Genomic DNA, 27945 nt, shown 5'->3' with positions numbered 1-27945 from the left:
TGCTGTAGCTGAGTTTTGTCATAGTCATGCACATTAGGTTCAGACGCTGAGCAGTTTTCACACTTCACATCTTCAAAGGTGGGGGCTCTATCACATTTTAGAACATTAGGAGAACATCAGTTCCAGCATCTGAGTATTGGTCAGGAGTATTAGGAGAATATTAGCTACAGCAGCGAAGCCTCCATCAGGGAGACCAGCATTAGGAGACCGCCTATCTCAGCCAACAGCCAGATCCCATCCCTTCGATCTGAGGTTTTACAACGAGGCCACCGGCATGAAGATCATGTTAAATCTGGAAAACCTAAGAGACATTGACACACCAATCATGCACCCCTGTTTTTGAGCCACTGGCTAATGAATACTGATAAAACACCTTAATCCTGACCAAAACAGAGCTGCTGAAATAGAGTAATTGTAGCAATTCCCAACTTACAACCATCTAGCCCCAGAACGTAGTGTAGCAACATCAACATTGACAGAGGAGAGAACATTGCAAGCAACCTTGGACCACAGCTTGTCTCCTGCTTCCCTCAACAGAGCCAAGTTACAAAAAGTACCTTATACATCATTCATACTCTGCAGTGAATTTTCTTCATCTGTATATCTTCCAGAAGCGCCAAGCTACACATTTCCCCTTCTGTCACGCCTTTACTGTGCATACAGGCTGTTACGAGGGCACCATCTCTTTTTGCACCAAAGACTGCAAAGAACCCAGGACACCTCAGCGAGACACCTACACATCCATGGGTATCACCGTATGTCCCGGCTCCTCGAAATGCTCATCTGGCTTCGCATTGCCAGACTCTCAGCTTTCAAGACTTGCTTCATCATCCATATGCCATCTTTTCATACAAGAAAAATCTTTATTAGACAAAAGTAGAAATTAAGTGTTCTTTTATGTTATAAATCGAGTTTAGAGATTGGCAGGCTTGGTAGTAAAGCGTCTGTGCCAAAGGAAGGACCTGTTGTTGTTAGGCTACATACACAAACAGGGATTTAGTATTTATTACAGAGGTGGGATGTCATTCTGAAGTGTTTAAGATCTAGTGAGGTCGCTTTCAGGGTAGGGTTGCATTTGGGCAAGAAGAAGGACAGGTAAGGGAACTGAGGGGAGTCTGTGTTTTTGTGGTGTCTGCGCAGAAGCAAAATATGATTGAGGAAACGTTTTGTGAGTGAAGGTAAAAGGTATTGCTAATCTCAGGGAGTCCATGTCGGAGAATTTAAAGGTATTTAGTATCGGTGTCGTGGATCCCGCAGTTACTGCAGAGCTGATTGCCCCTGTTGTTGTTGTGTGAAAAGGTTGACCAATGCCTTTGTGTCTATTATATTATCCATAATGTGTGATTTGATCACAATCAGTAACCACCCTCATGGCCTAACTATTTTCCGTGTATATATTTTGTGTATTCCACCCGCATTGCCTAACCATTTTTCCTGTGTATATATTTTGTGTGTACTTGAACCAAAGGTTGTTGCTCGTCATAAACTCAGTGACTGGATTATTGCCTTGCTCTCGATTCTGTAAAGCGCTCTGATACGTTCGGGTCTAGCTAGTGCTATATAAAACCTATAAATAATAATAATAATAATGCTTGAGATTGTGCATGGTTTTGAAAGTGTTCATCCTAAATGTAGTACGGGACGACTTTCCTTCTCCTATTATTGTAATTCAGATGACACTCCTCGGAGAAACAACATTTCTTTCCACCCTTGATTTGATTTGAGCTGTGTTCCAGGAGATATTGCCTCATCCGTCGAGGAGAGTGGTTTCAATTCCTATACTAAGACATAGAACTGATTCTGCTCCATAAGTCGGAGTGTTTTTCAAGTCCCTTTGCAGCTAAGAAATTGCAAGATTATTTGGCCTTAGTATATTCTCAGCTGCCATAGGGTTTCCAGATATGCCCGTGTCACTCTGGATGGGAGGGTTTGGTGGGCTGAGAGGGTTTAACTTTCTCTGACAAACAAAGCAAATCTTTCATCTCCGAGGGTACAGTAACTACATATATGGCAGGTCCAGTTCTCTGTGGTGAACAGTTGTACCTGCAGGCAGAAGGTCAGAGCAAGGTAGCAGCCATGACACTCCTGCGTCACGGAACTCGCAGAAATGAGAGCGTCTGTGGCACATGTATGTGCCAAAAATGTTTCCACCTACCAATGAAGGATTGTTGAAAGACCTACTGAGTTGCTTTCTTCGTATGAGTAGTAATTATGTTGTTCAATGAAATTCCCAGTGTCCAGGAGTATGGTAGATCCAGCGTAAGTGGCCCCATCATCTACCAATGGATGTTAGCTTAGATTGGTCTGGGCAAGATCGACTCTTGAAGGAATCGGATGGCAGGTGCCAAGAAATCATGCCCTGCAGCACCAGAAGGGGAGAAGGTACCAGCTGCTTCCCCAGGTAAAATGATGCCCCAGTATAATTGTTCAAATCAAATGCCATATTGGAGAGTCCTGCATTAAAGATGGATTGGAACGAACCGGCCTCTGATCTTGGGGGCCTGCAAATACTTGAAAAAAAAATGGCAAAATCCAAGAGGAAATCTCCTCGCACCCACTTGGGAGTCCCAGCTTTGAGATCTTGTGCCAACAGTCAAAGGTCCAGTCCCAGGGCTTGATGCCTAGATTCCCTCTGATCAAAGACCACGTGGAGATCAGACACGCTTTAGAATCAGATGCGTCCCCTGCCTTAAAAGGGCTCTTGAAGTGACAAGTGTTTGAAGCCAACTTAATATGCAATAAATATAACTTTCCTGTGTTCAGCAGGAACCCTTGCTTTGGGAACACTACCTTGTGACCTCTCAGAGAAACTGCTCCGTCGCCTCTTAGCAGTTCTTGTGATGATCCTTTTAGGACCCTTAACAAGTTGGTCTTCCTGTTCCCCGAATAGGCAGTAGAGCATAGCAATGCCAACAAGGGAGTGGTGTACTTTATCCAGAGTGCTGAGATGAAAGAGTAGCACTGTAGATGTTTTACTTTCATTCTTCAAAGACATCTGGAAAACAGGAATAAGAGGATTTAGACTACGGCCCTGATGTTTCATTCATCCGATGAAGCATAGGGTATGCTCCTTTACTTGCATCCCTGAAGGACAGCTTGAATTACAGCTGGAAGTGGGAGGATTATGATTTAGGCTTAGAGTTTGTTCTCTTCTGTGTATACAACGGTGAAGATTGGGAAATGCTCCTCCCTGTTCCTTTATACCGAAACATAAATGCACTTTTATATGAAGTGACCAAGGTAAAAACTGGGAGGATTGGTTGCCACAATTCCGAGTATTCCCGGCAGGCCTTCTCTACGTTTGGATTGCCCCAATCAACCCAAGCAAAGCCATTTTCTTCCTGGAGAAGGTTGAGTGGGCAGCTTTGAGAGTCAGGCTGGCCGTCTGGTGGAAGTTAAACGCTCCCTCTAAAAGGCATATTCTTCAACACTAACCCAGTCTTATCAATTTGTCCTACAACCTTGAGTAAATCTAACTCCAAGTAAACCAAGAGTGGAGCTTCCAGCCGTGCAATAGCATTTCCTTGCTGCTCAATTATGTAAGCAAATGTACATAGTTCCGTAGGAATTCTCAGTGATGAATATTGATTTGCACATTTACACTGACTGCTGTTAAAGTGAAGTTAGTGCCAGGCCTTTCCTAGATCTGTGAAGTTGTAGGGAATCTCCTACCAGTATCAAAGGTGAGTCTGACTTGATCCATAGTAACCAGAATGCTTGGGTTTGTGATGGAAAGCCTCCTTGATTCCTGCAGGGAGCTTATTTGAGCAGCCATGGCCTAGCAAGTGGGAGGTGGTCTCATGTACATATTATCATCTTCTATCACAAGCTGTCCTGATATACAGTTAGGTTAAGGGTGGAATGGGGAACCTATTTCTATGCTGCCGGATTGAAGGTTCAGTTGACCTCATCCTTGAGTTACAGCTATGATGCACCCACAGTAATGTGAATCGACACTACCAGCCAGCAATCTTCAGCAAGGGTGCTGGGGCATGCCACCTTGCGAATAATAGCGGAGAAAAGCTGAAAACCTATGGAGGCAGAAGTTGAAGAATGCAAGATTAAAGCACTGTTGCAAACATATCTGGACTTCATTACCTACAGAGAGATCCTCTAATTTAGAAGCATAGTCCCAGACTCTGGTACTGATGTCTGCTTACAGAAACGGGCTAACCCTTCAATCACACTATATCTTTGTCTGTGACTCTGTAACAGAGCTTCACTGCTATGCAAATACCCCCACACATATGTACATACCCCCACACATATGTACATTCAAACTGGAATGAAAGCTTCAGGTCACTGATGGAGCCTAATTGGTCTGAAATGCCCCTGGCTTTGCTAGAGTTCCTGTTCACAAGTGATGTGCCCTGGCAGATCAGGCGGCACTGCTCCTGTTGGGTTTGAACCAAGATTGGTTTGAATATCAGTGGTTTCCTTTTGTTAAAAAATGAAGTGAAAGGCTACACAGGGGAGCTTATTCGGGTTACGATTGATTTAAGCTTTTCCATCCATCAATTTATTGATTTCTGCACCATCTGAAATCGTTCGAATGCTGCTCTCTGCCCATGGGATAAGGTTGAAATAGAGTTTAGTGACCTTGACCACAAAATGGTCTCTTCAAGATCCTGAAATTGACATAGACTAACATTGCCTTTTTGATGCATTGATGCTTGTATAGAAACAAATGGTCCCCATTGTTTTGTTGTGACATGTAGGCTCCACCTTTTCCCAACCTGTTTCAGATCATTACTCGATCACTGTTACAGCAAGAGCCTTCTCGAATTTTTCTGAGTACCTTTTTCCTGCAAAGTGTTTGTTATGCATTAAAAGAAATGAATTTGTGTGTATTGTATAAAATATAATAATAGAAATATGAGCTTTCCAAAATATATTGCTCTGTACTGATGGAGGTGATAACTTTGTTATCTAGTGATAATCTTTGAGTAATCCTCTGTAGAGGTTGAGCTTTGATTTCTTGAACTCACCATAGGTGAGCTAAGTAAACTAAGACCAGTATCCAAGCCAATTTAAAGCACGTGCGAATCTCCTGCCCCCACCCCACGTTTAATCCAGGGACAACAAGATGCTGGCAATCCGTTACGTGGTTCTGCAGAAACATTTGACAGTGGCACGAAAGATTAGAGGTGGTGGCAAAAGCAGTTCCTGCAACTTTGCTTATTAGTGTTTGAACAGCTTGTGTTGAAAGTGAGAGGTGGTAGAGTATCATTTTAAGCGGTCGGGGAGGACATAATGATGATTGGCCTTTCAGACGCATACAAACCCAGCAGGCGGTGGCATAGTTGACAATCTGGGAACATGTTTTCTGCCGGTGTTATCTTTTCCCTCCAACTTTTTTCCACATTTTTCACTACCATAAATCTGTCTGGACTTTTTGAGAAATTTTAATTTGTGTGATCGGTCAGTTGACCTCCTGAAAGCAACTCATGATCAGTCTGCTTGTGGGTGTGTACCGTGGGTAGGGATTGTAGTCATTGCTATGAATTCGTCACCTTGTATGGTTTTAAGAGTTGATACAAAGGCAAATGGTTTGAGTTCTTGAACCTGACCAAGAACAGGAATTAGTTTCAGGCTATTTGGGCGGTAGACCAGAACCACCAGCCATTATTATTATTATTATTATTATTTATAGGTTTTATATAGCACTAGCTAGACCCAAAGGTATCAGAGCGCTTTACAGAATCAAGAGCAAAGCAATAATCAAGCCACTGAGTATATGACGCGCAACAATCTTAGGTTCAAGTGCACACAAAATATATACACAGGAAAAATAGTTAGGTAATGCGGGTGGAATACACAAAATATATACACGGAAAATAGTTAGGCCATGAGGGTGGTTACTGATTATCATCAATTCACACATTATGGATAATATAATACACACAAAGGCATTGGTACTGCTGAATAGTGACTATACCTATTTAAGTTAAATCCGTCACACACTAATGCCTGAATTGTTTAAGTCAAAATTAACTTTGTTGTTACGTTAGTTTATCCTTCCCACCTCATTTCTTGATCTTGACACGCATAAATGATTTATAAACTGTCCACTTGACAACATATATAGGTATCATTGTATTCCTGTTGTTTTAATAGAGTTATGTGTTTTTTGTGAGGGACCACTGTTCCTTTATAAATAGAAGGATGATTTATGACTGAGTTTTAGAAAGGCATTATGTTAACCTCTTCTGAAGATTGTTCAGTGGGATGCAGGGGAAGCTCCAGGCCTGTTTCCGTGTTCAACTTATAAATTAACATGCACTTTTTAAGGCTGGGCGCTCTCAACAGCACTGAGCTGGAAATACTTTGATTGCATTTTCATCCCCTTTTAGGTCTCACCTAATAGACAAAGCATGTGCTATCTGTTGCAAGATTATTGGCAGCTTACAGTGGGCTTATAGCCCGCCCATTGCTTGCCATTGATTGGCTGTATTGTCACTCTCATGTGCTTGTATCTTATTTGTTACCTTCTGTAGGCTTTACTTCCTCTTCTTGTATTTGCCCCTCCCCTGGAGCATGGCCGAAGTACTTATGTTCTCCCACTGGTCGCGTTTTGGATGGCACTTTTTTCTATATTTTTAAGCACCCCATGAAAGTTCATGTATTCGAGCTGTCTTCGTCATGTGCTTCTCTCCCAGCCATGTTCAGCGTAGCAGTCCCTCATCCGTGTGATTTTGGCCCCCACCCGTGCTCATGTTATCATCTCTCATCCTTGTGCTTCTGCGCTCCCATGTTGCGCTTGTTTGTCATTGTGCTGCTGTCTCACTCCCTATGTTGCTTTTGTTCGTCTGCGTCCTTCTGTACCCTCTTCTCTCCTCCATTTTGCTCTCCACTCTCATTTATCCGTTTGCTTCTTGACTCATTTTCAAGTAGCTGTTCCCCGCCCTCCCCAACCCGCCACCCCAACCCATGGCCCCATTAACATTTTCAAAAAGTGCAATGACATGGCCTATGCGTCATTTTGTAGGTGCTAGCATGCATGTGTACCTCATTCATGCGCGTACAAAATGAAATGGCTTATCAGTCCCGTCATTATGCTTCTTTTAATAATTCATTTTTTATCTTTGCTTCATGAAGTACATCATCTGCTTTGATGCTGTACACCATGAATAGAAGGCATTTGCAGAGCCAGTAGGCCTCTATGGTAAGACCTATTAGCTTTGCCAATGCTTATTTAATAGATTTCTCTCAACGATTTTCCTATCTTTTTCTGCTTTTCTGTGTTCCTTGCTGTCTGTGGATTTCTGTTCTTCTGTCTCAATGTGTGTCTCTTTCTCTATTCCTTTGCTTCTTTCCGTTTCTCTGTCTCATTCATTCTCTTTCTCTTTGCTGTTATTTGTTTGTATGTTTCATTTGTCTGTTAATCTTTTTAGATTTTTCAATTTCTCTATCTTATTGTACATAATTCATTTTCCTGTCTTATCCTCTGTTCTTTTCTCTTTGTCTAGTCTCTTCTCTCTCTCTTTTTCACTATTTATATCTTTCCCTTTGTCCGTTACCTTTTTATTTGTTTTCATTTGTTTCACCCTGTCTCACTTATTTCCAGTCTTATCCCTTCCTCTGTTCCTTTCTCTCGTTCTCCTCCCTTCTCTCATTCCATTTCTCTTTCCTTTTGTTCGTTTTGATCTCTTTCCATTTTTCGGTGTAATTCCCTCCTTCCCCTTACTTTGCCTTTCCCCGTCTCATATCTTTACTGCTTGTTTCTGCTTTTCTGTTTCATTTTCCTCGCACCTATCTTTATTATTTTAGATCATCTCTTCCTTTATGTATTTACTACATGCCCGGCAGTCTCTTTCCTGTGTTTATCCCCACATGAGTCACTTTATTTGTCTTTTTCGTTGTCTATCCCTCTTAGCGGCCATCCAGCCACAGCTCTCCCTGCCCCCACCACCACTGATGAAATGTTACCCGCCCTGGCTCTGCACTGACACACATGGGATCAGTCAGGCAGACACTGCATTGATCCGGCCTCGCCCTTTGCTGCTGAGGCCACGGCTGCTGCTGGAGTTCTGTACAGGAATAGCAGTCCTGTCCTCTGAGCTCGGTGCCTCTGACACCAGCACAGTGTAGGCCTCATTCAGCGCTGCTATTACTGCAGACCAGAGATTGCTTTATCTTGCTCTGTTTTTTGGCGGGAAGGCGGATGCACGTCCTCCATTTTATCCCTGTTTTCCTCGAACAAGACTCGGTCATGTGAAATAAAGACCTCTCTGCAGTATATTGCATTGTGCATCCCTTTTCCACGTGGATCGTCTGATGTACAGAGGTGGATGGGGGTGGATGACGTAGGATGTGCCCTTGCCAATCAGTCACATGTCTTTGTATTGCCAGAGCCGGGTCGCAGCCATTAGGCTTCAACTCTTGATGCAGCAGAGCCCAATGGGGTGGATTTGACCTGCCCCCAAGCTCATGGAACAGTGAGTAGTCACTCTGAGCTCTTCCTGAGCCCCCCCGGCGCGAATAAGTGCTGTCAACCGTGGGTCATGCGTTACCTGAAATGCAGCTGACCCTGCCTCGATTATGGAGACACCGGTGCGATGGTAAACCTCTCAAGTCCAGACAGTTATTTGACTCTTTCCCACTCTTATGCCATCCCTTGGCACTTTATTAGCAGTCGCGGCCCGTGCAGGTAGGAGCGGTGGGGCCGTTGGGCGGGGTGGGAGGGGATTTCGACAGACTACGATGAGGGAAAATTAATTATTTATTTTGTTTTCCCTTGTGGTCATCTTTCAAATCCCCCCCACCCCGGCCCCACTGCGCTTACCTGCACGGGCCGCAGCTGTTTATTAGGAATCCACGCCGTTGTGATTGATTCGTTTTACCATTCTTTGTTCCATTGTACGATTCCTTCGTGTAGTTTAGACAGCTTATTGCTCTACGACAAGACCTTGAATTTATAGAATCCTCAAGCCAGTGGGCTTGTAGAAATGGGCAATCACTTTATCAGTAAAGGAGTTCAGACGCATATCATGTGTGATGCTCCTGTCCAGGTTATCCTGCACAATAGATTATGGGTGTATCACTGGACATAAGACAGTACTGTAAGTGTATGACCATTCGACTAGTTGAGGTGACAGAACTCCAGTCATCACACTGCTTCCAGGATGCCAGAGATGGAAAGCTCAGTGTGGATGCATTAGGATGGAGGTTATAAGTATTCTCCCAGTCACGGCGAGCGCAAGGCAGTCTGGAGTAGTGTGGCAATAGGGTTGGAAGTTCTATTTGAGGGTGAATAGGATATTTTTTCTCTAAGTATTCTGTCGCACAGTTGTCTGAAGAGGTCGCAAGTAAAATAGTTATAGTTGTTGGGAGATGGATGTGGCACTAGGGTCAAACATGATTGCCAATTCTGAGCAAGGCAGAAGATTGGACTATTAAATGGTTTGTCTCAGGTGGTGTTTTTTTGTTTCTGGCAAATTACTATACCTGGTTGACTAGTTCAAGCGTATGTTATGAAGAGTCTGATGCTTAAGACCAGAGGCATGAAAATCACAAGGCTTGTGTTTTCTTGTGTGCCAGCAAATGCTCCTTCACACACCCACAGTGATTTAACAATTATTCTGTGTACGGATACATTTTCCCTAGTATTATCTAGGAAAATTTCTGCATCAATGTATATTTTCACATGGTTCTATTAGTACATTTTGCTTGTTGTTATTTTTGGAAGGGAAAGATGTGCCATTTTATTATACTTACAGACGGTTCTGTTATCATCATGACAGCTTGTTTATCATACTGTTTTTCATGCCATGATTGATTCCTTGTTCTGGATTGCATTGCAGAGGACTACGATTATCCGGACCACAATTAGTCGGCAGCCTATTAGGATATGACCGTCGTGCAGGCAGTCGTAAAATGCATTTTTCTAGTGCGGCTTGTGCTGCGGCCTTTTTCCTGGGATGCAGCACAAGCTGCACTAGATAAAGGCATTTTATGCACATCCATGCCTGGCAACCGGTGCATGGATCTGGGGAGACACTACATGTGCCCCCCGGGCATCAGTGCGGAGGCCCACGGGGATCAGGCCTTACTAGGGGCCCCAAAGTCCTTTTCCGAGAGCCTTTCTGTGGTAGTCGGACTGCCATGGAAAGGCTGTTGGAAAGGGACATCGTAATCCCTACGGTGGTGCCTGCAGGGTTTACGATCCAACTGACTACCTGACTGGCTGGCTCCTTGTGCCTGTCAGACGCGTCGTATGGTCCCTCTGACCACAACGGTCGGACCGTCCGCATCCTAATGTGATGGTCGAACCGCTATGCTGGATGGCGGTTGGACCGCCACCAACGGCCTGTCAGTGGCGGTCGGATCGCCATCCCAGTCAGGCTCTACGTTATAAGGAGGTACGGGGATACGTTAGTCGAGTGCAGTCGCACCAAATGTAGTATTTGGTGGAATGTCTTCTTTGGATTTGTAGGACGGAATGTTTACTGTTGGGTGTGTGAGAGGTGATCTCCAAGGCTGTGTTTCTGGAAGGACTTTGGTGCAGGTGTGATAGACTACAGAAGACTCGGCATACTAAAGTTATGATATTTCTGTGAAAGAATTTTCTTCATTTTGGATTCAGTATCAGACATATGGATGGAACGATGGAATGGCTTATGAAGAATTATGCCTGTTGTTCATGTGAAGGTTCTTCTAGTGGGGCTCTGGTCTCCAGAATCCACCAGGAAAGAGTCTTGAATATAAGGATGTAAGGATGGTAACTGTCAGAAATGACTCTGCATGGTTTTGGGGTTTAACAAACACCATACCAAATAACCTACTTGTCTGTTGGGACTTGGGAGAAGTTATAAGGGATGCTCTGAGACAATTACTCCTTCAACTCTATTGAGATGTTTTTGAGACTATATTACAAATGCTTCTTGTTCTCGATTTAACTGATGAACACCCATATAGGGATCCTAACTGATGCAGGGTATCCTCAGTGTTGTAATAGAGGTAAATGAGATTAACAGTACTGCAGAAGGTGCTATAAGTTACCACACAACCTTCCCCACAGTTGCCTTAAGCATTGACCCCAAAGTAGGACTGTGCCACCCGTGGACTCAGGGCCTCACTTCTGATGTCATGGTTCCTAGTGCTTGGATGTCACCAAAGAACTTGTCACTGCTTTGCCTTCTTCTGGACTCTGTCTCGATGCTCGTAATGCATCCTTCTGCCATCTCTTTCCTGCTAAATTGGCGCTCTTTGTCTCTGGCCTCCTTACAGCCTTCAATGGTTGTTCATGTCACCACTTCTCTGCTCCACTCCCAGTCTCTCACCTCCCCACCGCCTTCGATGGTTCCATCTGCTGCTTCTACTATGTTGCACCCCTATGTCTTGCTGTTCGTCATCTTGGCACCGCTGAGGACTCCATTGCCCACCTCTCCTCTGCTCCACTTCAACTCCTTGTTTTGTGCTTCAATCACCTCGGCCGAACCGGAGTCCACCAACTACTCCTACATTTTTCATACTCTTCCAGGTATCTGGTTAGTTAAATGCAAGGCATGAGCTGAAAGACTTTCCCCTCTTGTGTTCAGATGGGGATAAGGGCTCAGCAAAGTTGCCTTCTGGGATCCTCTAAAATCCAGAGGTAGAGAAGTCATTGTGCACATGAGCGACCTCCCCTCCTTTTTATAGGGCTGTGCAAGTCGTCCAAACCTTCACAATTATCAAACTCATACACAACTTAGTAAAACAGATCATTATAAGTTAATTAACGACTTGGAATTTTTTCTGTCAGATCTGTTCTTTTTAAAGGGTTTATATATTGAACGTTAAAACAGCTGCTTAGCTATATATCTCCGGCACTTTGTATTGATATCACTCAGAGGTGGGATAAGATCTTGGGATGGCCCATGATATTGTGTTATTCACGTTTATAGTGTGTCATGTTTTCCCCATTTCTACCGCATCCCAGGCTGATGGTTTCGGGATCGTCAGCACTTCCTGTACCTGTCCTGGAGAAGTGGAAGGATATTACTGGCCATATCTTGCTCGAGAGGTACGGCATGACGGAAATCGGGATGGCGCTTTCCAACCCTCTGAGAGGACTGCGTGTGCCAGGTAATTGGGACTATAGTATCTGGAGGCAGGCACTTGATATTTTATGCAGCAACCTCCTTTGTGTGTCTGTGCATGTACCTCTCCTTGCAGGAAAGGACATGCGGCTAATGGACTGATTTGTCAACTGTTGATCAATGAGACTTGAGGTTCTTCCTTGCTTGAACAACTTGTTTGGTCTTCCGCAAATGAATTCCCTTTACTGCCAAAATTGGGAACAATAAGATGTAAGCATCAACTTGATGCTAAGTGTCATCTAAAAGACTGAACATCAATATTCATGGGCAACTTTACTGTGCGGAAGGGTCTGAGGAATGATCATGGCCGCTTCAGGTTGATTCAGTTTAATCAACCACCTTTTTAAAATAATCACAAAAATTGTCTTGTACTGATAGACAAAATGGCTCAGGGAAGACATTGTACCACAATATTTCATATTGGCTGTATGAAAGGGATTTTGGTGATGCACAACGCAGTACTGCCATTGCTGTGTGCAGCTGCAGATTTTTCACGGACTTTTGCTGGAATAGATAGGTCACTTCTCTGGTGGAATCTGTTGTACTGGAAGCTGCAACCCTAGGGACCTTTCATTGATCATTGCATTGCATGATGATACTTGGGTAAGGGAGTGGATGTCTAAATAGGGCTGTCCCTGCAAAATAGTGTGTAGAAACTGGGTTAAGCAAGGAGGCCTTTTGCCTGAATTCTGTTCCCTACATATATTTTAGACTTATCCAGGCTCAGTCCTGTGATTTTTGTGGGTGTTCTGAGGGGTTATGCCTGCGCCATCAGGTCACGGTATTTTGATAAATACCGTTTTCTGGAGGGTCACGCTGTTATGATGGGCAGTTTATGCTCTTGATTGTTGTGAGTTTCCTGATCAGAAATGGGAATTGACATCGTTTCGTTCTTGCAGACATTAAAACCTTACTTTTTCCCATGTTCTAAATGCAAATTCCTCCAAGCAATATCTGGCGAAATTTGTGCTCTGACAATACTTGGGTGCGAAGAGCATTTTGCACCTGCCTTGTTAAGTACAAACCCCATTTGTGAATATTGTAATTTTACAGTATTTGCCAACAAGGTTCTTGGTAGGATTTGTAAACATGAAGGCAGTCAACTCTAGGGCTTAGTAAAATATTTGCTATGCCGGCGAAATCTTGCATATTTTCACGTTACTCTTTTCAAGCAAAGTTCCTGAAATTATCCTATTACACTATGTCACATAATTGCACGCCACTTGTGGTAAAATAATTTTTGCATGAGCGCACGGGAACAACACAAATGACTAGAATGCGAACAGTTGGAGTTTTTGGTGTTTGTATTATTGCTGTATTTTTCGCACGAAATACATCCTTGCATCCAAAGTTGACACTATGACACATTTTGCGCTAAAATGCAGTCCTAAATGTCAGCTTTGCATTTTGCATAATTAGCCATAATTTCACTGAATTTTCATGAAATGTTGCTTAATTACCCAAATGGGAACTACTCGAATTTCACACACCCCTCAACAGTACATGATGTGCAGTTTGCATAGGACAAATAGCACATTTCATGCTACACATCTGAATTGGAGTATGTTGTAAATATTATGGGCCTTATTACGATGTCCGCCCGACACCGTTGCGGAATCAGGACTGACCGACCTTCTGTCAGCGGTCCTGACCACAGCATTATACTCTCATTTCCCCATGGGAGCTTGTTCTGCGGCCGTAAAGCGACCGTAGCACAAGCTCCCATAGAGAAATGGGAGAATCTGTTCAGCCCTGCACTGTGTGTGCCACTCAGTGCAGAGTTCAATAGGGATTCACCCATGCCCCCTCAGCCCCCAACTGGAGGCCGCAGGGAGAAGGGGGCCCTGCTAGAGGCCCCCAAAGTCGCATTCCGGCAGGCTTTCCACGTCAGAAAGCCCGACTTGGAAAGCTTGTCGGAAACCGACATCGTAATCCCAACGGTGGAAACACCGTGCATAAAGATTAGTGTGAGGCCGCCGACTGGCCCACGGGCTCCTTGAGCCAGTCGGAATCCAGCCGGAATGACACCGGCCAGTTTTACTTTCAACCACCTGCATTGTAATGCGGCGGTTGAACGTGACACCCACGGTAGGACTCAGTAAGCCTCCGACCTGTGGTTGGAGGCTCTCTGAGGCTCCTCGTAATGAGGCCCTATGTGTTTGATGTTATTCCCGGGCCAACAATGCTAATAAATCAAGCTAAATGTTCATTTTACATTTATTATAATTAAGGCTCCCTGTATTCAGTTTTTACGGATTTTTACAGATATATACAGACAGAAAACCATTTATTTTCTTGTATGTATTTATTTTTCAATGTGTATAAAAACTGAAATGTGGTGTTTTTTTGTGTGATTCTAAATACACTTTGCCATGACTGCTAGGCCAATAACTGATGTAGATTGATAGGTAAGGGAGTTAAAAAAAAAAAAAAAAAAGGAATTTTAGTAAAGTGGCCTAAACAGCAGTAGATATGCACAAGGCTGATACTGAAATGTGCATATTTTCCTAGAGGGGCATTTATTTAGCTTCTGCGGCTGTTCATATCACTGAAACCTGGCAGGCATTCAAGCATGACTGCATATTTATTGGTTATGTGGAAATATACTAGTTTCAGCTTTATTTTTTTCAGAAAACCCATAGTAAACATGGATAAATACAGATAAAGTTGACAAAAAATAAATATGGATAAATACAGACAGAAATGTAATTTTTTTTTAAAAAAAACATAAAACTGGGAGCCCTAATTATAATGATAATGCTGAGGAGCTAACACTATTTATGTTCTTACAAAAATAATCAAGTTAAAAAGATTTAAAAGAGGAGCTATTAAAATGTAGCTTTTTCTCAGGTGGTAAAACACTGGACTAAATGAATATTAACTAGTAAGAGTAAAATTGGGCTTGTACCTTTGCAAATTGCTCACACGCTTAATCTTCTGGCAGACAATTTTCATAACAGATGACTCACTGTTGAGGATGAAGAATGTGCGCTGTATAAGAGTGTAGTTTCAAACGACATCTGCCTCAATTCTGATTGCCCGTCTGCTGTAAATGGCCGTAGGACACCAAACTAATGTTATTTGTCAGATGACTTGGGTTTTTCTCCCTGATGCTAGCCCTTATACGAGGCAGACATTTGTCAAATTATCTCATGGCGCATTTGCAACTTCATCTAAGTAAAGCATGAGATTCCATTGGCCCTTTTGATTGATTAATATTCCTGTAAAAAACATAAATGACAACCCCTTATTTCTGAATGTTTTTATATCAATTATAGTAAAAGCAGACAAGTCCCTTGCATACTCCTGGAGGGTAGAACATTTTATAAAAGCTCTTTAAAATTGACTATAAGTCTGTTGATCTACGTTTGTAGTAGACAGTTGGTAGGAGCACCTTTGATCTCAAGGAATCCAGAGAATCAATTGGATAGACCACTTTTCAATATATATATGAAACTGTGTTATTTTTTGCTAGATTTCCAAACTAGACCAATCTCCTGGAAGAAGATCACAGTATTAATTATGTGCAATCACGTTTTTCTGATGCACTGAGGATATTGGAATGTTAAAATGGCAAGTGCCCTTTTAGATCTGGCTGAGGGCTCAGATATGAGAGCGACTCTTAGGATTTCAAGTATCTTTCTAATTTAGTTTCAATAAAACCATGGGCAAAGGGAGCAGTTCTAGCAACAGTAATTCAAGGATCTCATTTATGTATTGTAAATGGGCATTTTAAAGATGATTCTTCTTCAAGTCGAACATATATTCTTCGTTTAACAGATGCCCTAATTGACTATATTGCTACGAACACTATTCATTTCTCTTTATGCCATAACTTGAGTTTTTAGGCTATTAAGGGCATGCCCATAGCACCTAATATAAAATTATTGGAGTCTGCACTTTTGGAAATCTGTGTTCCATAGCCTATTATCTGGGCACCTAAGAAAAGAAAGTAAATTTTTCTATCGAGCTACCAGATAAATTATCTGCCATTCTTGTTTCATTAAAATTAAATCTTGCTTCTCTAGTGGGTTTATATTGCAGTCAATATCTGTAAATATTAAAAATGATAAGAAAAGACCCTTATCTATCTGGTTTGATAATGAGTGTTTAAATAAACTCTGTCCCCTCAGCGATTCTTACTAAAGTATAAAAGTACTAGAAATATGATACGTTTTGACATATTAAAAATCGAAATTTTATTTACAAAAGGTTTCTCGAATTTAAAAGGGAAGAAAAACCTTAGTAGGCTTGGTTGTATATGAAAGAAGGAATTACATCTAAGAATTATAGAGTTCTTGACACCTTTGCAGGGGCAAGTTAGCCATTTCAGACTGGCCTAGATCTTACTATTTCACAAGATGCTTGGTTTAAATATTTATCCTCCTTATAGAAATCACTAACTGATTTAGAAGCTGTGAAATTGTGTTTGAGAGGGATTAGGAATATGTCACCTTTTGATATGCTTACTAAAAGGGGAACAACCTTTACAACGCAACTTTTACAACGCACTACACTTACAACGCATTTTTTACAACGCAAAATCCATTACAACGCACTACACTTACAACGCATGACACTACAACGCATTTTTAAAAACTACCTTTACAACGCATTCCATTACAACGCCTACCATTACAACGCATAATATTACACTACACTATCCAACACTTACCCTACTGTTGCACCCCCTGGAGTTAGAATAGTAATTTTTACCCCTATACTATCCAACACTTACCCTACTGTTGCACCCCCTGGAGTTAGAATAGTAATTTTTACCCCTATACTATCCAACACTTACCCTACTGTTGCACTCCCTGGAGTTAGAATAGTAATTTTTACACCTATACTATCCAACACTTACCCTACTGTTGCACCCCCTGGAGTTAGAATAGTAATTTTTACCCCTATACTATCCAACACTTACCCTACTGTTGCACCCCCTGGAGTTAGAATAGTAATTTTTACCCCTATACTATCCAACACTTACCCTACTGTTGCACCCCCTGGAGTTAGAATAGTAATTTTTACCCCTATACTATCCAACACTTACCCTACTGTTGCACCCCCGGAGTTAGAATAGTAATTTTTACCCCTATACTATCCAACACTTACCCTACTGTTGTATACTATCCAACACTTACCCTACTGTTGCACCCCCTGGAGTTAGAATAGTAATTTTTACCCCTATACTATCCAACACTTACCCTACTGTTGCACCCCCTGGAGTTAGAAAAGTAATTTTTACCCCTATACTATCTAATACTTACCTTAAATGCAATTTACTATTATGCGTTGTAATGGTATGCGTTGTAAAGGTAGTTTTTAAAAATGCGTTGTAGTGTCATGCGTTGTAAGTGTAGTGCGTTGTAATGGATTTTGCGTTGTAAAAAATGCGTTGTAAGTGCATGCGTTGTAAAAGTGTGCGTTGTAACGACATACATCCTTACTAAAATAGTAGATTCTGTGAAGAATAGTAGGGCGCTGGGACCAAACTGAGTACCAAGTGCAATTATTATAAAAGATCAAGTTTGGTGGGCTATGTTGTATCTCCCTTCTTTTAGATAGGTTGTGAAAACTGGTCAGATTTCTGGATCATAGGAAGGATTATGCATGACACCATTTGTTTTTAAAAGGAGATGCATGTCTGACTCCAATGCATATCTGTTAATCTCCCTTCTAGATGTAAGTGAAAGATCTTTGCAAAACTAATTTTATTCAACCTGGATGATTGGGTTAAACAGAATAACTTAATTCCATGGGAACAAGGGGGCTCTCATAGCAGGTGTAGAACGCAGTAACATCTCCTTGTTGCCTTATGGTAAGCAGCGTGAAGTTCTCCTGGCACAAGTAATGGGAAACTTTACTTTTGTTTTGTGTACTTCTGGATAGCATTTGGTTTAGTAGATAGGAACCACTTGTGATATAAACTGACAAATTTGGGGTTATCTTCAGAGCTTTTGTATTTAATCTTTTTTTTGCTCAATATTATGTCAAAAACTCATTGACCTTATGTTTTAATATATCTCAGTGACCTGCCAAAAGCCCCCAAGGGTTTACTAAATGTAGCTTCCCTGCTAGAGCTCTCCAAAAGTAGCCCAAGAAATTTTAATTCCTATTTTTTCATTCACATTACAATTTTGATATATTTATGTGGACAGTTGCGGGTCTTCCCTCTCCTACTGCAATACAAACATTATGGTGCCAATTACGATCCGGTAAAAAAATTCCCCGTACGACTCGTATCCGGTCTTTTTACCGTACGAATCGTACAAGTGCCGTACAAACTGCCAATTACGATTCACATGGTAAAAAGTCCATACGAACCGCCTTGGGAATTATTCCCCACACGTCCTCGGGTCGGAAAATGTGTCCGACACGTCCTCGGACGATTTACCGTACAAATGTGAAAAGTCAAGTCCGACCGAGGAATCCCGATCCATCCCGTGCGTCCGATGTCACAACCGTATGGAAAAAACACCGTCCGTACCGAACTCCCATAGCAACCATGGAGACATGTGCCCGCATACGCGCCCAACACTCCCCCCAGCCCCCGTACGTCCGAGACGTACCCCCGTGTATGTACACCCCACCCGTGTATGTACACCCCTGTACGTGTCGTACCCCCGTGTATGTACACCCCTGTACGTTCGAGTCGTACCCCCACCCCTGTACGTGTCCTACCCCCGTGTATGTACACCCCTGTACGTTCGAGTCGTACCCCCACCCGTGTACGTGTCCTACCCCCGTGTATGTACACCCCTGTACGTTCGAGTCCTACCCCCACCCGTGTACGTGTCCTACCCCCGTGTATGTACACCCCTGTACGTTCGAGTCCTACCCCCACCCGTGTACGTGTCGTACCCTCGTGTATGTACACCCCTGTACGTTCGAGTCATACCCCCACCCCTGTACGTGTCCTACCCCCGTGTATGTACACCCCTGTACGTGTCGTACCCCCGTGTATGTACACCCCTGTACGTTCGAGTCGTACCCCCACCCCTGTACGTGTCGTACCACCGTGTATGTACACCCCTGTACGTTCGAGTCGTACCCCCACCCCTGTACGTGTCGTACCACCGTGTATGTACACCCCTGTACGTATGAGTCGTACCCCCACCCCTGTACGTGTCGTACCCCCGTGTATGTACACCCCTGTACGTGTTGTACCCCCGTGTATGTACACCCCTGTACGTTCGAGTCGTACCCCCACCCGTGTACGTGTCCTACCCCCGTGTATGTACACCCCTGTACGTTCGAGTCGTACCCCCAGCCGTGTACGTGTCGTACCACCGTGTATGTACACCCCTGTACGTTCGAGTCGTACCCCCACCCCTGTACGTGTCGTACCCCCGTGTATGTACACCCCTGTACGTTCGAGTCGTACCCCCACCTGTGTACGTGTCCTACCCCCGTGTATGTACACCCCTGTACGTTCGAGTCTTACCCCCAGCCGTGTACGTGTCGTACCCCCGTGTATGTACACCCCTGTACGTTCGAGTCGTACCCCCACCCCTGTACGTGTCCTACCCCCGTGTATGTACACCCCTGTACGTTCGAGTCGTACCCCCAGCCGTGTACGTGTCGTACCCCCGTGTATGTACACTCCTGTACGTTCGAGTCGTACCCCCACCCGTGTACGTGTCGTACCACCGTGTATGTACACCCCTGTACGTTCGAGTCGTACCCCCACCCCTGTACGTGTCGTACCCCCGTGTATGTACACCCCTGTACGTTCGAGTCGTACCCCCACCTGTGTACGTGTCCTACCCCCGTGTATGTACACCCCTGTACGTTCGAGTCTTACCCCCAGCCGTGTACGTGTCGTACCCCCGTGTATGTACACCCCTGTACGTTCGAGTCGTACCCCCACCCCTGTACGTGTCCTACCCCCGTGTATGTACACCCCTGTACGTTCGAGTCGTACCCCCAGCCGTGTACGTGTCGTACCCCCGTGTATGTACACTCCTGTACGTTCGAGTCGTACCCCCACCCGTGTACGTGTCCTACCCCCGTGTATGTACACCCCTGTACGTTCGAGTCGTACCCCCACCCGTGTACGTGTCGTACCCCCGTGTATGTACACCCCTGTACGTTCGAGTCGTACCCCCACCCGTGTACGTGTCCTACACCCCTGTACGTTCGAGTCGTACCCCCACCCGTGTACGTGTCCTACCCCCATGTATTTACACCCCTGTACGTTCAAGTCGTACCCCCACCCCTGTACGTGTCGTACCCCCGTGTATGTACACCCCTGTACGTGTCGTACCCCCCTGTATGTACACCCGTGTACGTCAGAGTCGCACCCCCACCACAACCTCCTAAGTACGGAGCGCACCCCAGGCCCCAACATCACAACCGCATGTACGAGTCGTACCAAGCCACACACAAGGACAGCACTGTACAACCAAATGGCCCATGTACACACCGTACACACGCTAAAAACGCACGTACACAACCAGGACAAACCAAAACAACACAAGAATACACCATTCGAATGGCACAAAGCCACAAAACATGTCCAACAACCACTAAAAAAACACATTCACTGACCTGCAACTGCCAAAAACAAACAGAGGCCCAAAACACCACCACTCCTTATAACACACCCACCCAAACTTCAAACACAGCCACACCCATCAATGGACCAATAAAAAGGGCCCACACACACAAACCATGAGCCTTTGCAACAGACTCACTGCTGCCAGACCCCACAGACAACCTACAGCACCATACTACAAGCTTCACCACACCTTACACTTGCACACCTTCACACAACCACCTTCACAAACACCCCCTCATCACATTCACACACACACCTGCACAACCACACCCACACACCCACAACCATCCACACCCCCCCCACCATCCACACCCACACCCCTCACCATGCCCACTAACAAGAATCTAAAGTTCAGTAACCGAGAGTTGGAGGTCCTTGTCGATGAAATCCTCAGTCGAGCCACAGCTCTTTGGAACCTTGGTCAGACAGACCAGCATGTCAGAAAAAACAACCATGTGGCAGACCATCGTCGATGCTGTGAATGCTGTTGCGGACACCAGAAGGAACAAGCAGGAATGCCAAGCCAGGTGGTACGATCAGCGGAGGAGGGTCCGAGCCAAGATGACGGACGAACACAACCAGGCCAACGTCACTGGAGGAGGGCCGTCCCGCAGACCCGTACACTACCATCCCTGGGAGGAGAGGGTGATGGCCATACTGCCGGTGGAGACAGTGGAGGGATTAGGAGGACTCCGAGACCCGGGTGAGTACACAAACAACGCACCTCACATGGGGGGAACGTCATCCACAACCAAACCCACAAACAGGCACGCAACCACCCCAAGCTATCGCATGACTCAACCACACTCCATGAACACGCACATGCCACTGGCGCCACCATGCCCCATGCACCCAGCTGGACAATGTCAAGTCACAGGCCACAGAAGACACCAACACATGACACGATAAGCCGGATGGCGGGAGGGTGGGCCCCAAAAATCACATAGTGCAACTCAGAAGCAGACAACAATGCCCTCTGCCCATATGGCCTAGGTCACAGCCAGACTAACACTGTGTCCCCACACAGGAAAGACTCGCCAGCAAATGGCGGACGCCTTGCATTAACACATGGGGGTGAAGGCACGTTTTTGCACATGACAGCAGCTAATGAACAGCCAACACTGTGAAAGAGTGGCAGCACACACCACCACAGCAGCAGCGCAGAGACACACACTACACCCAATGGGTGCCTGGAGATCAGAAACAAACTCACATCAACAAGCCAAGGGCCATTCAAAGATCTGCTAACAGTGTGTGCCCAGGAAGCTGGGCTGAGGTGACAGAGGGTGACACACAGAGGGAGGGAGAGGGGGACAGAGAGGGAGGGAGACACGGGGATACGGACAGAGGGAGGAGGCTGACACACAGAGGGAGGAACAGGGGGACAGAGAGGGAGGGAGACACAGGGAGACGGACAGAGGGAGGAGGCTGACACACAGAGGAAGGGAGAGGGGGACAGAGAGGGAGGGAGACACGGGGAGACGGACAGAGGGAGGAGGCTGACACACAGAGGGAGGGACAGGGGGACACAGAGGGAGGGAGACACAGGGAGACGGACAGAGGGAGGAGGCTGACACACAGAGGGAGGGAGAGGGGGACAGAGAGGGAGGGAGACACAGGAAGACGGACAGAGGGAGGAGGCTGACACACAGAGGGAGGGAAAGGGGGACAGAGAGGGAGGGAGAGGGGGACAGCGAGGGAGGGAGACACAGGAAGACGGACAGAGAGAGGAGGCTGACACACAGAGGGAGGGAAAGGGGGACAGAGAGGGAGGGAGAGGGGGACAGAGAGGGAGGGAGACACAGGGAGAGCAAATCAGCCTTGTGGTGTGTGGGAATGTCTGCTCGACAGCAGGTAGACTGCGTGCATGTAGCCAAGGGTGGCCAGTGCCAGAACCCACCCTCTTCTCCATGGCAAAACACAGGGCCATGTCACAACCTGTGCACGAGCACAACGACAGCTACCTGCATTATATAAGTGTGTGGATCCACTCCATGTGCACATGTACAGTGCTACACGGAAGGCGCCAATGCATGGCTCGCCACACCTGCCCACTCCACTGCTGACTGCAGTCACACTTGACGCAGCAAGTAAGACTGTGCCACACATAGTTAAAGGCGCCAAAGTGGTGCCCAAGGGACACACCCATGCACAAGTGCACTGTGAGTGGAATGCAAGACAGATCCTAATTCCAAGAGGAAATGTGCCAACTTTGAAACTGATGAAACATGGATGTTGCATGGACCCAAATTAACATTGTCTCTCTCACACACCGGTCAACCTCGTGGTTCACCCCCCAACACTGGGGTGGAAGACTCAAAGGACCCGGCTCTGCGGGAGGCCGATCCCACCAGCAGCGACGACTCTCACCACTCTGTGGACGACCCCGACCAACCTGGCCCCTCTGGTGTCCAACGACCTGCAGCACCTGCGTCAGGTACAACGGGGCCAACCACCACCCCCACTCCTGCCACATCCCAGGAGACACCCAGGATCCCTGCCCCACCACCACAAAGCAGCCAGGCTGGCCAGGAGGGACACGGTGTCCCGGGCACCCAGGAGGAGGCAGGCGACAACGCCAATGCCACCCCTCAGGGGTCCCGGAGACCCGATGTGCCCACAAGGGCAGGCCAGGTGCAAGTGGGCAGGGGTGGTGGGAGTGGAGGACGGCGGAGGCGCCAGCCTGACCAGTTGGCTGGGGACCCGGTATATTCCCATGTCTGAAACATCCTGGACACATACCGGCAGGACACCACAGGCCTGGCCCAGGTTGTGTCCGTCCTCGAGGGGATCAAGACCCAGCAGGCCCAGCAACATGCGGAGCTACATGCCTGTCTACTGCAACACCAACGGAGGATGGAGGACGGACAGGCTGAGCTCGTGACGGCGTACACGGGAATTCACGATACACTCTGTCGGATGGCCGACAACATGGCCATGCCTCCCTGTGCCAGAAGGCGTAGAACATCACCACCCACAGGGAGGGATCAGGAGGAGGAGGAGGAAACATCCGATGGAGCATCCCAGACGTCGTCACGGCCTGCTTCTGAGGGTCCCCGCAGGAGGGCGGGTCGTCCACGGAAAAGACCGTGAGGGTCGGCGCTACATCACCATCTCCCAGGACACCTGGCCTGGCACCTGGCCCACTGGAGCAACAGCATCACAGCATCAAGAGACATTCTCTGCCACATGGCCTTGCTGGTCACTGTCTGACCAATGTTGACAAAGACTGTGGCATGGACTCTGAGGACTTCCAATGGCAAGGACACCAACTCCCCTACTGAACTTTGGATTCCAAACTCCCGGAAAGCCCCCCACGTCCTACCCCCCCCCCCCCACCCCCCCACAAAAATAAAAATTCACACCATGAAGAGAAGATGCCTGCTGGTTGCATTATTACCTTACATGTGTCTTGTAAAGTCTAAACATGCCTGACTTCTCTTTTGACTTCAACCATCCACACCCTGGGGCCTGAGTCTGGCACAGGACACACGGGTCACAGTGTATTAGGCAAGACAGACATGGAGCACCATACACACCCGTGATGGGCCCAACCAGCTGAGGGGGTGGCCGCACAACCGTGCTGACAGACACATTGAGTACAGCAACAGTCATGCGCAGAGGTCAGGGATCCAGTCCAGTGTCCTGGGGGGCACCCGGGTATGTGTAGACAGGTGGCAGAACCATGTCCTGCAAGCTTGAGTCCGGTGGATGCAGAGAATGGGGGCCTGGCCAACGTTGGATGCATGGGGATGGCACATGTCACAATACCCACACAGTCATGGACATCATGCACAATACACCGTCTCAGCCCACACACACAGCTTGCATCTTGCTACTCGACACATAGACACATAGCCACTATCAGGGAAAACCATGCCAGACATGCTGGATGCACCGTGGCAACACACCAGCATTGACTGAGAAGAGGCACCTTGGAGGCATAGGGACACCTTTATTAGTCATGTTTTCGGGATTGCAGAGGCAACTTGAAGTACACATGAACACTTCATGTGGAGTAACATGTGGGTCCAACACTGGCACCCCCCTTCTGCAGCACAAATGCGTGATAGCCATGGAACTGGCACACAATTGTCGGCTAACAGCTGAACACCCACAGCTGCTCACGGAGAGACTGCCATACACCATTGATCCGCTGATGTAGAAGTCCCACACCATGTCAAGCCAATGCAAACCGTATGTGTCCGAGGGCAGTGTTACACACATTGATGCCATCATCACAATCCACTTTCCCATCACTGATGACTGTCAACCAGTCAGACCATCTATTCAGGTGTACACAGCTGCATGTCGTGTCCCATGGTGATGCTACATGGCTGCAGAGGAACCAAACATACAGGGGCAGTGTGCATACATCGTGAACAACTGCCACACCCAATACACCCCTGATGCATCCCTTACCCTAAGGAGACTTCCAAACTTGTCCGTGCGTTTAACGCTGAGTCAGCACACGATGACGTGTCCATGAGGAATAGCAGTGCCACAACAATGCAACCAGCAGACGGCATGCGCAAGTACCTGGGGATGAGAGACACACAAGAAGTCAGCCACAAAAAGCACAGCCACTTGCATGTGCATGTACTCGACACATGTATGGATGACAACATTCTAGGTCACAATTATGACTGGGGAAATACAACCATCACTGCCACCATCACTCCAGTGACACACCCACACACACCTCTGACTCACGTGCCATACATGCAGGTGGAGACACACATCACAACACATGCCACACGTGGAGCAATGTGTGCACACTCAGACACTGGTACTCACCACTAAGCAAAGAAGTCGCGTATGAGCCGAGTCCGGATGTCCTCTTGCGGCTCCACATCCTCCACATCACTAGCCCCATTGCCAAGCCCTTCGTCCTCCACGGGTGGATGGTCCTGGTCATCTTGATCCAGGATGAGTGGCACAGCTTTCTCAACTGCCATGTTGTGCAGCATGCAGCAGACCATGAAGATTTTGCAGACCTTCGCAGGGGCATATGGGAGCACGCCGCCGGTCTTGTGTAGGCACCTGAATCGGCTCTTCAGCAGGCCAAACGTCCTCTCTATCACTCGCCTTGTCCGGCCATGGGCGGTGTTGTAGCGGAGCTGGGCCGGCGTGATGGGGTTGCGGAGAGGTGTGATCAGCCATGGCATGTTGGGATAGCCAGCGTCCCCTACATGGGAAGCACATGGACATCGTTAGAACTGGTGAAGCGGTCGTGCGGGTAGGCTATGCAAAATACAGGACAGACAGACTGTACCCACCAACAACACATGCTCGTTCGTTGCGCAGCTGCGTCATCATTTCAGGCACCCTGCTACGCCTCATGATGTAGGCATCGTGTGCTGATCCTGGAAAACGAGCACAGACATGTGAAATCACCATGTTGGACAGACACACCACAAGGGCATTGATGGAGTGGTAGTGCTTCCGATTGCGGTACGCTACCTCCTGTGCGTGTGGTGGTACCAAAGCAACATGTGTCCCATCTATGGACCCAATGACATGGGGCATCCCTCCCAGGGCATAGAATCCACGCTTGACCCCAGTCAACTGTTCAGGGGTTGGGAACTTGATGAAGTCATCCAGGTGAATCAACATGGCCTCTAAGAAATCATGCAGCACACGGCAGAACATGCTCTGGGACATGCCACCAACATGAGCTAGGGTATTTTTAAAGGTACCCGTGGCTAGAAAATGTAGGGCTGCCATTACCTTCAGCTTGGGTGTCAGTGCCGTAGGATACCTGTGCAGCGGTTGCAGGTGTGGTGCCAGTCTCGCCGTCAACTCCAGAATCAACCGTTGTGGGAAGCGGTAGCACCGGATACGATCATTCTCCCGCATGGCAGCCAAGTCCGGAATTGCTCGGGGAAGAGGCGGCGCTCTGCAGTGATTTGGAAGTGACAAGGAAGAGTGAGTGCACCACAACAACAAATAATTTGTACTGAGCACATGTTAATCTGTCTATACACATATGCTACATACGGAGTCAGGTATGTGCCACATGCCCTCGACACGTATGGCTGCCAGGTGACACTCCTACCAAGACCCAGCTACACACGGAGATTGAGAACCTCCACATGCCATGCCATGGGATTAGCTGTGTCCCAGTGCAAGTGAACAGCCAGACGCAAGACAGGAGTGACATACACCCACACATCAGCAGAAGTAGGATGCCGATTGCAGAGACTGGTAGCGGAACACTAGAGCCACAGGTCACATGACATTACACTAGGACAGCCCACACACCTTGCCATGAAGGTGCACATGTCATGACTCACCACACATTCATTGAGAGGATGCAGACATGTCCTTGTCACGCTACTCCGTGTCCCATGCATACATACGCACCTCACATCCGATACCACATGTGGCATGGTGTGCGGAACAGTGTGCAATGTCAATCTACACACAGACACATGTTGGTTGCTGCAACAGCTGCAGCTTTTGAGGGTGCTCCAACATCAACCTAATGGGAAGCCCCCACACATACATGACATAGTCACATCGTGCACCGTGGGTAGTGACAAGTCAGGTGTGGTAACCCCTGTACCGGGCATCAGGGGACACTTCCGTGTGTTGGTGTCCGTGCCATGCCAGTGTCGGTCATCCCAAGTGTGCAGTACGACATGCACACATGTCCAAGGAGTCAAGGGCATGCCTGGCACACATTGCACCGTCACACATTACATCTGTACACATCTCATCATACATCTGGTGCCTTCTGGACTCAGGAGTAATGTTCCACATCACAGCCTGTCACACCTGTGCCCCACACATGTAGTAATGCACAGACAATGCCTTGATGTCCATCCATGGACAAGTATGTCCGCCCTATTCCTTCCTGTGTGCTGCCTGTCACCACTGTGATGTGTGAAAACCGCCGTACTGCTGCTAAGAGGGCCTGTGTACGTTCCCATATCACTATGGGAGTGCTGCCGTATGTGTACCCATCGTGATGGTGAGCGTACAGGCGCGTGTACGGCCCGTACCACTACGTGTATGCATACGCAAGAACACCCATAGTGGTAGGGCCGTACAGTGATAGGGAGCGTACAGGCGCGTGTACGGCCCGTACCACTACGAGTACGCATACGCGAGGACACCCATAGTGATAGGGAGCGTACAGGCGTGTGTACGGCCCGTACCACTACGAGTACGCATACGCGAGGACACCCATAGTGATAGGGAGCGTACATGCGTGTGTACGGCCCGTACCACTACGAGTACGCATACGCGAGGACACCCATAGTGATAGTGAACGTAGGCACGCGTGTACGGGCCGTT

General features: G+C 46.8%; 1 protein-coding gene across 1 annotated transcript in view; it reads left to right on the top strand.

Annotated features, from left to right (window-relative positions):
- ACSF3 (acyl-CoA synthetase family member 3) overlaps positions 1–27945 on the top strand; it is a 501265-nt gene that overhangs the window by 52622 nt on the left and 420698 nt on the right. Inside the window, exon 5 of the mRNA XM_085636907.1 lies at positions 11921–12066. Within this exon, the coding sequence (XP_085493033.1) occupies positions 11921–12066 (146 nt within the window). The remainder of the gene's footprint in view (positions 1–11920; positions 12067–27945) is intronic.

Source organism: Triturus cristatus, chromosome 12, assembly GCF_964204655.1.
Source record: "Triturus cristatus chromosome 12, aTriCri1.1, whole genome shotgun sequence".
In the NCBI taxonomy this organism is placed as follows: Eukaryota; Metazoa; Chordata; class Amphibia; order Caudata; family Salamandridae; genus Triturus; species Triturus cristatus.
This window is presented reverse-complemented; position numbering and strand designations above follow the sequence as displayed.